This window comes from Oncorhynchus clarkii, chromosome 9 (assembly GCF_045791955.1).
Source record: "Oncorhynchus clarkii lewisi isolate Uvic-CL-2024 chromosome 9, UVic_Ocla_1.0, whole genome shotgun sequence".
In the NCBI taxonomy this organism is placed as follows: Eukaryota; Metazoa; Chordata; class Actinopteri; order Salmoniformes; family Salmonidae; genus Oncorhynchus; species Oncorhynchus clarkii.
In genome coordinates, this window is record NC_092155.1 from 70,367,619 (window position 1) to 70,382,677 (window position 15,059).

General features: G+C 43.8%; 1 protein-coding gene across 1 annotated transcript; it reads left to right on the forward strand.

Moving 5' to 3' along the window:
* The first annotated feature begins 1,264 nt into the window (after positions 1–1,264).
* LOC139416882 (carbohydrate sulfotransferase 11-like) lies at positions 1,265–14,101 on the forward strand. Its single transcript, XM_071166042.1, has 4 exons — positions 1,265–1,768; positions 7,405–7,487; positions 10,754–11,595; positions 11,871–14,101. The coding sequence occupies exons 1-4, from the start codon at positions 1,675–1,677 to the stop codon at positions 11,872–11,874; spliced, it is 1,023 nt and encodes a 340-aa protein (XP_071022143.1). The 5' UTR covers positions 1,265–1,674; the 3' UTR covers positions 11,875–14,101.
* Positions 14,102–15,059: the final 958 nt, after the last annotated feature.

The following is a 15,059-nucleotide window of genomic DNA, read 5'->3' on the forward strand; positions in this document are numbered from 1 at the left end:
TCATAAGTATTGGACAAATTCACTTATGGTGTATTAAAGGAGTCAGAAGTTTATAATTTGTATAGTATACCTGGCACCCAACTTGTTGGATGCAGTTTGTTTTGGTTGTGTTTTGGGTTATGTTTTGCCCAATAGGAACTGAATGGTGAATGATGACTGAAATGAGTCGATAAGATGTTTCTGAGCGGTTAGCATATGAGGTTAGCATCGTATGATCTTTGTGCCTCTGTATCTTTCTGACTCATCATTATTCAAATTCATGATCCATAACCATGGTAGCATCCACATTAATGTGTTCAGAAGATCTTATATTCTTGATTACAATAAAAGTTACTCCGAAAAGACACATACATAAATACATAAAGTGCTTTAATTTCTAAATGGTAAAACAGATATGTATGAAAATATCCTAAAATAAAAGGTGACATTCTGTACTGTCCAAATACATTGGGTAGAGTGGGGTAGAAGGCCCGCATCCCCGATTGGCCTCTTCACTGTTGATGTTGAGACTGGTGTTTTACAGGTACTATTTAATGAAGCTGTCAGTTGAGAACTTGTGAGGCATCTGTTTCTCAATCTAGACACTCTAATGTACTTGTCCTCTTGCTCAGTTGTGCACCGGGGCCTCCCACTCCTCTTTCTATTCTGGTTAGAGCTAGTTTGCGCTATTCTGTGAATGGAGTAGTGCACAGCGCAATTTCTCGCATTTCTCGCATGGAATAGCCTTCATTTCTCAGAACAAGAATAGACTGACGAGTTTCAGAAGAAAGTTCTTTGTTTCTGGCCATTTTGATCCTGTAATTGAACCCACAAATGCTAATGCCACAGATACTCAACTAGTCTAAAGAAGGACAGTTTTATTGTTTCTTTAATCAGTACAACAGTTTTCAGCTGTGCTAGCATAATTGCAAAAGGGTTTTCTAATGATCAATTAGATGTGCTTTTCTTTCAAAAACAAGGACATTTCTAAGTGACCCCAAACTTCTGAATGGTAGTGTGTATATATATATTTTTTTCTTCTTCTCAAATAACTCGGGGGCCCGCGGGCCACCAGTTGGGGAACCCTGACCTATATTATTGGATTCATTTGTCACAGGGAAGATTGGGGTCGTCACTAGTTACCACAGCCACAAAGTCTTCATCATGGCTAAACCTCACCTATTATACAATTTTGACTTTGTGGCTGTAGTAACTAGTGACAACCTTCAGATGGGTAACGGTCACCGCAAGAAAGTACTAGGGGTGGGTGTGACGTCATAGCCCCAGAGCCGCCGACCATGTTTCGGGAAGTTTGACTGGGTTGAAAAAATTGACGAAACGAAAACTGTTGAACGATGGGGATTATCAGAGAACTCCGAAACAATCTGGCTCTCTCGGGACTTGTATACGATGAGACATTTCAGCGGAACGTAAAATATGATTGAAATATATAATTGATCTGAACTCCTACAAAGGCAACCGACTTTCGCGCGTTCCAATATTTTCGCGGCTATTCATTTTTTCGTCGAAAAGAATAGTTGAGAAATAGACTGATATAACGGTATCACTGCCAAGTTTTTCCACATGAAGGCCCATTCTTTCCCTTCTATCGTTAAGTCGCATCAGACGAGCTGCCTCGCATGAGACACCTCGGGGAGAGGGTTCTGCTCTACTCTGCCAGCTCGGGGAATCAGGATGACAAAACCCAAAGTTGGACGAATTTTCCTGGCGACATGCGTTGGGTCACTTTTCATGGTCATATTGTACTTTCAGAACATCACAAGGCCAGGTAAGTGTGGACTGTCGACCATCAGCTTACATCCGCCATGGGATGGTGTCCCTATGCACCTGTAGAGGGACGTTTTGGGGAATTAGGTATAACACGTTGTTAGCTGTTGTTCATTAGCCTAGTTGTCTAGATCACAAACATCATGTCTAACTGAAACGAGCTGTAGGTTTGTGCCACGATGCTACCAAAGAGGACCCCGAAGTGATGCAAATCTTTACCCTGCCTGTTGCACAGTGTCCCCCTCTGAATAATGGTGTGGTTTCTAAATTAGCATGTGTGTTGAGTTGGGACACAATGAAAGGGGTAAATGGCAGGGCATGAATAAGACCACTGTGAGTGTGAACCGTGGAATGTTGTGATAGCCCCCTCTGAGAGACCCTGCTGCATTCCTGTTCCTTTTGGACCAGTCTCAGCTCTCATGTTCTCCACTGGGCAGAGACAGAGGAACAGGAAGCATTTACCCTTAGTGGAGTGATACCGAGGGACATTAAAAATAGGAGAGAAGTGAAAAGAGTGGTCAACCTAACCTGACCTCCTTCCTGGGTTATGTCTTACGTTTTAATAGAGAGAGAATTCAAAATGAACTATACATTTGTATGTCACAGTGTGTATGCTGTTGTTTTACCATAGAAATGGGAAAGCAACGATGTAATAAGTCCAGATACTTAATTTTACAGAGCCTCCAAGACTAAGTGCGACCGAGGAAGGGACACTACTATGCTATTACATTATGTCATAAGAGTTTTTCTGTTTAAACATTAAAAGTTTAAGCAGAATACAATCAGAACAGAATCATCCTTCCTCTCCAACCGTCTCCTCTTAATACCTGCACTGTCTGGGCTTGTTTATCTGCTTTACGGCAGGGCTCCTACACATGTACGGTTCAATGCCAGAGGCACAGCACTGTCCGGGCTTGTCTAATTATTAGTTATTCTGTAATGTAGATCTATTTTAGCCCTGCCAAATGTGACAGAGAAGAGGCCCTTGTCAGGGCTTTGCTCTTTCTCTGACCACATACTGTAGACAACATATAGTCTGTGACAGTCCTTCCTTTCCTCCCAAACCCTCATGTTGTCAGAGAAGTTACACGAAGATACTCTGTGTGATATGAGTAAAACATATGAGGAAGTCGGAAGGGTTAACTTCTAAAACCAAAACATATGAGGAAGTCGGAAGGGTTAACTTCTAAAACCATACACATTTCCTTATTTGTGGCTGACTTGCATAGCCAGTATTTATTTCAACGCTGATGGCATTAACATGAAACCCATATGGACTGGATGAGATACGTCCACTGAGAACACACTAACCCTCTCGTAAAACACACACATGCCCTCGTTCAGCACGTCACACACACACACAAGGACACACACACAAACACACACACACACGCACACACACACACACACACACACACACACACACACACACACACACACACACACACACACACACACACAGAGACACACACACACACACACACACACACACACACACACACACACACACACACACACACACACACACACACACACACACACACACAGTAGAGTCCCATTGTGTTAGTAGACAGGAAGAGAAATAGAGCTTATTGTTCTGACCCCATTGTGCATTTTGCTGAGCCGCCAACACCCAGGGAAGCACAGGACCCAGGGAAGCACATTAATTAGTCATTGCTTACACTAGAGTTATTATGAAAGTTGAGAATTGAACAGAAGTGTGTATTCTCCTATAGTGGGCAGATGTATTCACAATGTGACAGGTGAAAATACTGTTACGTTGAGGGAACTTTTCATACGGAACCTCCTTCAGATGTATTTGGTTTGTCTATACTCCCTCCTGACGGTCTTCGGCTGAAGTCCAGACGTCATTTTAGGTGGAGTGGCATGAGCCCAGTACCACATGCTGAGCAGACTTTCTCAACTCTTTGGCATTTTGATTTATTCTGGTCTTGTTCTAAACCTTAAATACTTCACTATCAGATATCGTTTCTAATTATTTTATTCATCAAACGCTGCCACCAGACATCTGCTAAGAATGAGGGATTTAAACTTTCACTAACACACACACAGACACACAGACACACAGACACACACACACACACACACACACACACACACACACACACACACACAGTCTTCTTACTGTGGCATCATGTGGGTCTTGTCAAGTAAACAAACAAGGTTGGCATACTGTACCCTGAGTGGACAAAACATTAAGAACACCTGCTCTTTCCACGACATGGACCAACATCCCTTATTGATGTCACTTGTTAAATCCACTTCAGTCAGTGTATGCACCCGAGTGGGGCAGCGGTCTAAGGCACTGCATCTCAGTGCATCTTGATTCCAGGCTGTATCACAACCGGCTGTGGTTGGGAGTCCCATAGGGTGGTGCACAATTGGCCCAGCGTCTTCTGGTTTTGGCCCGAGTAGGCCGTCATTGTAAATAAGAATTTGTTCTTAACTGACTTGCCAAGTTAAATAAAGGTTAAATGTAAAAAAAAAAAAAAAAATGTAGAGGAGGAGACAGGTTAAAGAAGGATTTTGAATCCTTGAGACAGTTGAGACATGGATTGTGTATGTGTGCCATTCAGAGGGTGAATTGGCAAGACAAAAGATTTGAAGTGCCTTTGAACGGGGTATGGAGGTAGGTGGCAGGCACACCACTGGTGGAACTTAGTGTTAGGAAGGTGTTCCTAACGTTTGGTGTTTGTCCCAAACCCTATTCCCACGCTGGCACAGAGCTGAGTCAGCCATTCCTACACCTGCTGGGTTTGTGTTCTTGCTCACTGTTTTTATTCCATTTCTATCCTGCTTATTGAGTACCTGGGGGGCATGCTATACAGATATGGTCACTAACATTACAGTGAATAATGAAATGTGCATCCTGTGATCTCTTCTCCATAATGAGAGGAGATGCTAAAAGATGGTTCTTTTTTCAAAAGCAGAACTCTTCTGATTTCAAATAAAATAATATTTGTCACATGCGCCGAATACAACAGGTACCTTAATGTAAAATGCTTACTTACAAGCCCTTAACCAACAATGTAGTTCAAGAAATAGCGTTAAGAAAATATTTACTAAATAAATTAAAGTAAAAAATAAAAAGTATCACAATAAAATGACAATAACAATAACGAGGCTATACGGGGGTACCGGTACCGAGTCAATGTGCGGGGTGACAGGGGCAGGCATTTGATTAGTTGTTCAGCAGTCTTATAGCTTGGGGGAAGAAGCTGTTAAGGAGCTTTTTGGTCCTAGACTTGGCGCTCTGGTACTGCTTGCCGTGCGGTAGCAGAGAGAACAGTCTGTGACTTGGGTGACTGGAGTTTTGGGGCCTGTCCTTTGACACAGCCTAGTATATAGGTCCTGGATGGCAGGAAGCTTGGCCCCAGTGATGTACTGGTGTGTATTTATCTTTGGCCAGTGCATAGACAAGGGGTTCATTTGGAATCTTGACATTGTTTTGTAACACTGAAACTTCCCCCTCTCTGTGCACAGTGCAATTCCTCCAAAACGGAAGTCACAGTCATTGTCACAGATATGTAGAGCAGATGAGCTGACAGAGATGTCGAAGGGGGAAGGCTTTTTTGTTGCACTAAAATACTTAGTGAGACTGCTTTAACAAGCTGATTCATGAACTGAATTAGGATAAACTAATACATAACACGTAATTGTAATGTTTATTCATGCTGTTGGTTATTTGCTATTGCACCACCTTGTTTGTTGTGTTGAGAGTGCCTCAGCTTCAGTCTTCTTGACCCACTTTCCCAGCAGTTTACTGAGGGTGTATATGTACACCTTAGGTAGGAGTTGTAGTGGTTGTCGGCTAGAAGACCTTCCCATTTTCCTCCCCCCACCTGGTCCTCTTCTCCTTTTGTGTCCTCTCTCTCTCTCTCTCTCTCTCTGTCTCTCTCTCTCTATCTCTCTCTATCTCTCTCACTGTCTCTGTCACTCTGCCTCGCTGTCTCTCTCTCTCTCTCTCTCTCTCTCTCTCTCTCTCACTGTCTATGTCACTCTGTCTCTCTCTCTGTCACTGTCTCTCTGTCACTCTCTCTCTCTCTCTCACTGTCTCTCACTGTCTCTGTCTCTCTCTGTCTCTCTCTGTCTCTCTCTCTCTCTCTGTCACTGTCTCCGTCACTCTGTCTCTCTCTGTCACTGTCTCTCTGTCACTGTCTCTCTGTCTCTGTCTCTCTCTCTCTCTCTATGTCTCTGTCTGTCTCTGTCTCTCTCTCTCTCTCTGTCTCTCTGTCACTCAGTGAATGCTGAGTGATCTCTCCCTTTATGTCTGCATCGTGCTCTCTCTCGCTCTCTCTCTCTCTCTCTCTCTCTCTCTCTCTCTCTCTCTCTCTCCCCTGTGAGATGTAAAGCAATCCTCTGCATTCTACTGGCACATGTGCAAATCCAATCAGTTTCCTCTCACTAGTGAGGAGGGCCCCACCACTGACATGTCTCCAGCCCTGAGGCGCTATGGCTAGGGGTGGGAGGGGAGGACTGGGATTCTTGAAAGGAACAGGATGTTCCTATAGAAAATGTAAATCTAGGGGAAAAGGGAAGGCATTTTATGGGTGATCATAATCACATCATGATGGATGCAGGAAGGTTGTCTCATGCAGGGTTACCCAAACCTTTGGGCCTCTACAGTATAATAATTCACCCAAAATGCTAGTATCCCTGCACAGATGTGATACTCATGTGAGATCGTGCACCATACGGCAAAACAGACTGACATGAGAACTAGATGGGCTACAGCAGCACTGTATATAGAGCAGGGTAAACGCTGTTCAGAACAGCTCAACCAGTAACATATAAGTTCTATATAGAGCAGGGTAAACGCTGTTCAGAACAGCTCAACCAGTAACATATAAGTTCTATATAGAGCAGGGTAAACGCTGTTCAGAACAGCTCAACCAGTAACATATAAGTTCTATATAGAGCAGGGTAAACGCTGTTCAGAACAGCTCAACCAGTAACATATAAGTTCTATATAGAGCAGGGTAAACACTGTTCAGAACAGCTCAACCAGTAACATATAAGTTCTATATAGAGCAGGGTAAACGCTGTTCAGAACAGCTCAACCAGTAACATATAAGTTCTATATAGAGCAGGGTAAACGCTGTTCAGAACAGCTCAACCAGTAACATATAAGTTCTATATAGAGCAGGGTAAACACTGTTCAGAACAGCTCAACCAGTAACATATAAGTTCTATATAGAGCAGGGTAAACACTGTTCAGAACAGCTCAACCAGTAACATATAAGTTCTATATAGAGCAGGGTAAACACTGTTCAGAACAGCTCAACCAGTAACATATAAGTTCTATATAGAGCAGGGTAAACACTGTTCAGAACAGCTCAACCAGTAACATATAAATTCTATATAGAGCAGGGTAAACACTGTTCAGAACAGCTCAACCAGTAACATATAAGTTCTATATAGAGCAGGGTAAACACTGTTCAGAACAGCTCAACCAGTAACATATAAGTTGTTGAAATCCAAAGCAATCCACAGTGAGCCAACGTTCCATGAACACCGAGCACCGTCACTGAACACTACAGAAAACAGCCAATACTGCCCTTTTTTAGGTGATTCATCTGTTTCCCTTTTTCTCCCTCTCTGCCCTTGTTTCTGTAGCCGTGGAGCAGTTTGGGTGGAAGGGCATCGGCCCGGGGAAGACGAGGAGAAGTCCACTACAGACCCTCTACAACGAAGACCAGGTGACTAGAATTAAAATGGCCCCATTCGATCATGTCTTGAGTGTGAGAACACTCGCGGTTATATACTATTTATGCGTTAGTGTTTCCAGATGTGTCACACACAGGAAATGTCATTTGACAAAGCATTGATCTTCGAGAGCCACTTTGACTAATTTAATTTGCTCTACACATAGTTGATTTCTCAAACAATATTGCTTTTGGGTCGCCTTTGGTCTCTCAACTGAATGACTGCTGCTTTACATGAAATGTTACATCACACTACATACCTTTACCTTCCTCAGAGGTCATGGCTTTATCATCATACTACATACCTTTACCTTCCTCAGAGGTCAGAGGTCATGGCTTTATCATCACACTACATACCTTTACCTTCCTCAGAGGTCAGAGGTCATGGCTTTAGCATCACACTACATACCTTTACCTTCCTCAGAGGTCATGGCTTTATCATCACACTACATACCTTTACCTTCCTCAGAGGTCAGAGGTCATGGCTTTATCATCACACTATATACCTTTACCTTCCTCAGAGGTCATGGCTTTATCATCACACTACATACTTTTACCTTCCTCAGAGGTCAGAGGTCATGGCTTTATCATCACACTACATACCTTTACCTTCTTCAGAGGTCATGGCTTTAGCATCACACTATGTACCTTTACCTTCCTCAGAGGTCAGAGGTCATGGCTTTAGCATCACACTACATACCTTTACCTTCCTCAGAGGTCATGGCTTTAGCATCACACTACATACCTTTACCTTCCTCAGAGGTCATGGCTTTATCATCACACTACATACCTTTACCTTCCTCAGGTCAGAGGTCATGGCTTTAGCATCACACTACATACCTTTACCTTCCTCAGAGGTCATGGCTTTAGCATCACACTACGTACCTTTACCTTCCTCAGAGGTCAGAGGTCATGGCTTTATCATCACACTACATACCTTTACCTTCCTCAGAGGTCATGGCTTTAGCATCACACTACGTACCTTTACCTTCCTCAGAGGTCATGGCTTTAGCATCACACTACATACCTTTACCTTCCTCAGAGGTCATGGCTTTATCATCACACTACATACCTTTACCTTCCTCAGGTCAGAGGTCATGGCTTTAGCATCACACTACATACCTTTACCTTCCTCAGAGGTCATGGCTTTAGCATCACACTATGTACCTTTACCTTCCTCAGAGGTCAGAGGTCATGGCTTTAGCATCACACTACATACCTTTACCTTCTTCAGGTCAGAGGTCATGGCTTTAGCATCACACTACATACCTTTACCTTCCTCAGAGGTCATGGCTTTAGCATCACACTACGTACCTTTACCTTCCTCAGAGGTCAGAGGTCATGGCTTTATCATCACACTACATACCTTTACCTTCCTCAGAGGTCATGGCTTTAGCATCACACTACGTACCTTTACCTTCCTCAGAGGTCAGAGGTCATGGCTTTATCATCACACTACATATCTTTACCTTCCTCAGAGGTCATGGCTTAAGCATCGCACTATGTACCTTTACCTTCTTCAGAGGTCAGAGGTCATGGCTTTAGCATCACACTACATACCTTTACCTTCCTCAGAGGTCATGGCTTAAGCATCACACTATGTACCTTTACCTTCCTCAGAGGTCAGAGGTCATGGCTTTAGCATCACACTACATACCTTTACCTTCCTCAGAGGTCATGGCTTAAGCATCACACTATGTACCTTTACCTTCCTCAGAGGTCAGAGGTCATGGCTTTAGCATCACACTACATACCTTTACCTTCCTCAGAGGTCATGGCTTTAGCATCACACTACATACCTTTACCTTCCTCAGAGGTCATGGCTTAAGCAATACTTCAAAGCTGAGTTGAGCTCATTTGATTTGACTTAGAAGTTAGGACTCAGGTTCTTAGTGGTTACTATAAAAAATACTACCCCCTCTTCTGCAGGAAGACAAAGCTCTCTTTTCCAGCTCCAATATCTCAGGAATCCAGTGAATGCTGAGTGATCTCTCCCTTTGTCTGCATCGTGCTCTCTCTCTCTCTCTCTCTCTCTCTCTCTCCCTCTCTCTCTCTCTCTCTCTCTCTCTCAGTCTCTCTCTCCTCTCTCTATCTCTCTCTCTCTCTCTCTCTCTCTCTCTCCCTCTCTCTCTCTCTCTCTCTCTCTCCCTCTCTCTCTCTCTCTCCCTCTCTAACTCTCTCTCTCTCTCTCTCTCTCTCTCTCTCTCTCTCTCTCTCTCTCTCTCTCTCTCCCTCTCTCTCTCTCTCTCTCTCTCTCTCTCTCCATGTGTGTTGTCTGTGTAATCATGCTTTCTCAATGACACTGATGATAGTCGTTTGGTGCTGCTGATGTAGCTCGTCTTCTCAGTTTTGTTCTCCTCCTCTTTGACCCAGTCCACCTGGCACCGCCTCTCTTGATCCATTTTTTTCAGGCTCAACCAGAGCGGGTCAGAAACAAAGCACCATGTCCAATTAGAGGAAGTCAGAGGAAGGCCCTAAAAATGGTCAAAGACTCCAGCTACCGCACGGCAAGTGGTACCGGAGCCCCAAGTCTAGGTCCAAAAGGCTTCTTAACAGCTTCTACCCCCCCAAGCCACAAGACTCCTGAACAGCTAATCAAATGGCTACCCAGACTATTTGCATTGCCCCACCCCCTTCTACACTGCTGCTACTCTCTGTTATTATCTATGCATAGTCACTTTAATAACTCTACCTACGTTGTACATATTACCTCAATGACCTGGACTAACCGGTGCCCCCACATTGACTCTGTAGCGGTACCTCTGTAAACAGCCTCTCTATTGTTATTTTACTACTGCTCTGTAATTATGTGTTACTTTTATTTCCCTTAACCAACTGCATTGCTGGTTAAGGGCTTGTAAGTAAGCATTTAACTGTAAGATCCACCTACACCTGATGTATTCGGCACGTGGCAAATAAAATTGGACTTGATTTGATTTGAATCCCTTTATTGCTTCCTCAATGTTCAGATCAAGCCGTGTCTTCATTAGAGTGTGAAACACTGTTTTGACTCTTGCAGCCTGTCTACTGGGAAACACAGTGGTTGGCCTTGATGTCAGACCAATTCCTGTTAATCTGACTCATCTGACAAGATAGATTCAAACCCTGACTGTTGGGCACAATTGTCTTAGTCAGAGGATGTGGCTAGACATTATCACTTGGAGAGATGAAAATGTTATCACTTGGATAGATTGAATATTTCATCACTAATAAGTGTTTAATTGTAAATGTGAGTATTGTCTCCTTCTCTCTGTCTGTAGTTGGACATGTCTGCTGCGCAGGCGTCTCTGCGTGGTCGGCGGGAGCTGCTGGAGGAGGCGTGTCTCACCCACACCAGGAAGCGGCGGGTGTTGACCCCAGACGACCTCCGCCACCTCATAGTAGACGATAAGCACAGTCTGCTGTACTGCTACGTCCCCAAGGTGGCCTGCACAAACTGGAAACGGGTCCTCATGGTCCTGACAGGGGACGGACGCTACCGCGAGCCCCTAGCCATCCCCGCCAATGAGGCCCACGTGGCAGGCAACCTGCGCACGCTGTCAGAGTACTCCACCGGCGAGATAAACCACCGCCTCCGCAGATACCTGAAGTTCCTCTTCGTTCGGGAGCCCTTTGAGAGGCTGGTGTCGGCCTACCGCAACAAGTTCACCCGCAGCTACAACACAGCCTTCCACAAGCGCTACGGCACCAAGATCATCCGCCGACACCGGCCCCACCCTGAGCCGGAGGCGTTGGAGCAGGGCAACGATGTCTCCTTCAAGGAGTTTGTGCAGTACCTGGTGGATCCCCGCACACAGAGAGAGGAGCCCTTCAACGAGCACTGGGAGCGGATCCACTCACTGTGCCACCCCTGCCTCATCCACTACGACGTGGTGGGGAAGTATGAGACTCTGGAGCAGGACTCCCGCTCTGTGCTGCGGCTGGCCGGCGCTGACGGGGAGGTCCACTTCCCCACCTCAGGCAAGAGCACCAGGACCAACGGGGACATGGCGGCTCAGTTCTTCCACAACATCAGTCCCTTCTACCAGAAGAAGCTGTACAACCTTTACCGCATGGACTTCCTGCTGTTCAACTACTCCAACCCAGAGTACTTGAAGTTTAGGTGAGGGCGGCTCTCTCCATGTCAACTACTCCAACCCAGAGTACTTGAAGTTTAGGTGAGGGCGGCTCTCTCCATGTCAACTACTCCAACCCAGAGTACTTGAAGTTTAGGTGAGGGCGGCTCTCTCCATGTCAACTACTCCAACCCAGAGTACTTGAAGTTTAGGTGAGGGCGGCTCTCTCCATGTCAACTACTCCAACCCAGAGTACTTGAAGTTTAGGTGAGGGCGGCTCTCTCCATGTCAACTACTCCAACCCAGAGTACTTGAAGTTTAGGTGAGGGCGGCTCTCTCCATGTCAACTACTCCAACCCAGAGTACTTGAAGTTTAGGTGAGGGCGGCTCTCTCCATGTCAACTGTGATTTAGTAATCAATCTGTTTTGGGTCTGGAATTTCTAATCAATCTGGGTGGGTGTGTAGTGGTGTTCAGATGTTATTGGTAAGTGCCTTACCAGTGCCTTCCCTGCATTGTTAGATGTATGACCTTTATTATCAAGGGTGACTTTGGGGGCACTGTTCATTCCTAGGACTCTTCATGTGGCCTATATAAGATAGAAGCAGGTTCTTCTTTTTGAGGGTTGTGAACCTTCCTCTTTATTTATACAATTCTAAGTATTTATTGTAATTATAGACTGAGTCATTGGACACTTGAGTGAATTGTGGGAGAACATTCCATTTATGCATTTCTCTCTGCTTGCACATACAGCGTGTTTTCTTGACTCTTGCACATCTTATGTAGCCAAAATGTTCCTCTGGGGACAAAGGGTGTTGTAGAACTTACATAAACCAACAAACAAAAGAAATCAGTCTACACATTCAAAATCATGAACAGGCTGCCATTTACTCAGTTGTGAGGTTTGCAAAGACCCAAAGTGAATACATTTTTAAAACTCATTTAAATGTAAATGAGTTGATAAATCTAACACGGTGGTAAGAAATAATTGCCTTGGTCTTGGTGGCCACCTGTTCGTTGATGTTATGCAAGCCACAGGTTGATAGTAAAAATGTACTGATAAACAATGTATGCTGGGTATAGGAAGCCTGGCAGGCATGATGACTTCAGACAGGGAGTTGATGACAGAAATGCCACATGCTCTGTTTGTCAGAGTCACCTCTTTCTTTAGCTCACGGCAGACTGAGCAAACAGCACATAGCTGTGGTTTGGTCCAAGGCTGCCCTTCGTCAGAGAGTTCCTTGTTGAACTGTGGACAGCCACGTAGGGCTAACTATCTACACGGGCACTACAGGTTAAAACCAGGTAAACCTTCTGGTAAAAGACAAATATTCTATTGAATTTACACCATGCTTAAAAGTGCAATATTTGTCATGACTTGATATGAGCTGTATATAAAGACATTTAATATCACATGTTCATGCCTGTTGATGTTGTGCCTCAACAGTTTGCCCATAAAAATGGTCTATGTACCGTTTACTGCTACAACAACATTAATTTGCATCAATTGATGCTATAGGCCAGGGTTACCCAACTGGTGGCCTGTGAGCTGAATTTGGCCCGAGGGTGATTTTTATTTGGCTCCCCAAGTTTGAGCAAAAAATAATAATAGTTTAAACAACAACAAAAAAATGAAATAATTTGCAGGACACAAAGAAAGTGTAAAAACACGAGCTCTAAGTGATTTTAATTAAGGAAATCTGTTTTCCTACGCCTAGTAGAGAGATATATGTGACCGTATGAAAATGAAAGCATGGTTAGAAATGATTTTGTTTTAGTCAAATAATATATAGGTTTGGGCTTCTTCCAGTCTACAAATGATTTGTAATTATGTTCCGCCCCCCTGACCATCCGCTCAAAAATAGATCAGCCAATGGCTGAATCTAGTGGACGATCCCTGCCTATAGGCCACGTGTTGAGGTAGCGGTGGTGTGGAGGACATGTTCTTTGTGTTGGAAACAACCAAATACTTTACAACTTTCAAATTGTTGCCTTGAAATAGAAGTAGACTCTCGTCTGAATGAATTTGCTCCTAATGTTAACGAGCCATAGTCAAGTTGTGTACAGCCTGTTTCAGACAAACACCCATAGACTGTGAATAATGTCTGGAGAGAACACAGGTGTCGACCAATAGAGTTGTCTCGGTTCATGAACTCCTCTCAGCTGGGAAGTGGCTGCTCTAGAACATCCACATACAACATTTCACCGTTGTGGACAAGTCGTCTGGAAGACCTGGTATTTAGCCTACAGAGAAGTGTGTATTTATTCTACCAGTACTACAGTCTGGTTAATTTTCTCTTACTTTTGTCTGATATGAGAGTACCCTTATGTTTATTTTGCAAATTGTATTTTATAGTAATAATATCCACCATTTAATATAAATGATATTTTTTACACTAATTTCTCAACAACCAAGCACCCAGTAGACAGTGATGTCATCGTGTATTGTCATTACCGGTTATACTTCAAAACCGTCATAGAAGTTTCCTTTTTTTCATGTTTCCTTCCTGATTTGCCTAGTAAAATAAAGGTTAAATAAAGGTTAAATAAAAAAAAATCCATTATGAATGACTGTTGTTCTGTGACAGAAATCTATTTTGCGGCTATAAAACTATTGTGAAGAAATTGAAGTTTTCTCCACTCCACAAAGCCCAATCTGCAGTGAGAACATTGAACACCCACTTTAAAATGCCCTCTATGTGCTCATCGTGTGATACCAACTTACTGGGAAATCATACCAATAAATGAGCTGGTACAGACCAGTGGTCAGATGTAAACCAATGGTACTGACTGAGTGGTGGACAAGGAGAGCTGAGAGAGAAAGATGACAGTTGATGTTGTCACATACCTGTTTAGCATTTGTTATTACAATAGGACTGACCAGAGCCACAGAAAACATTGATGCTTGTTGATGATGATATCATGATTTGTAAATGTCTATGAACGGTTATTTAAATAATACAAGAGTTCAGCAATTGTGTAGAAAAAGGCATGTTTAGATAACCAATGAGCAGGCAGTGAGGACACCACAGTCGTAACATACAGAAGGCATGTTTAGATAACCAATGAGCAGGCAGTGAGGACACCACAGTCGTACCATACAGAAGGCATGTTTAGATAACCAATGAGCAGGCAGTGAGGACACCACAGTCGTAACATACAGAAGGCATGTTTAGATAACCAATGAGCAGGCAGTGAGGACACCACAGTCGTAACATACAGAAGGCATGTTTAGATAACCAATGAGCAGGCAGTGAGGACACCACAGTCGTAACATACAGAAGGCATGTTTAGATAACCAATGAGCAGGCAGTGAGGACACCACAGTCTTAACATACAGAAGGCATGTTTAGATAACCAATGAGCAGGCAGTGAGGACACCACAGTCGTAACATACAGAAGGCATGTTTAGATAACCAATGAGCAGGCAGTGAGGACACCACAGTCGTAACATACAGAAGGCATGTTTAGATAACCAATGAGCAGAACGGAAACATTGCTATGTCTGAAAT

Coding starts and splice junctions, on each gene's coding strand:
- LOC139416882 (XM_071166042.1), top strand. CDS start 1,675: ATGACAAAACCCAAAGTTGGACGAATTTTCCTGGCGACATGCGTTGGG. Junction 1,769..7,404: donor TCAGAACATCACAAGGCCAG/GTAAGTGTGGAC, acceptor TTGTTTCTGTAG/CCGTGGAGCAGTTTGGGTGG. Junction 7,488..10,753: donor CCCTCTACAACGAAGACCAG/GTGACTAGAATT, acceptor CTCTGTCTGTAG/TTGGACATGTCTGCTGCGCA.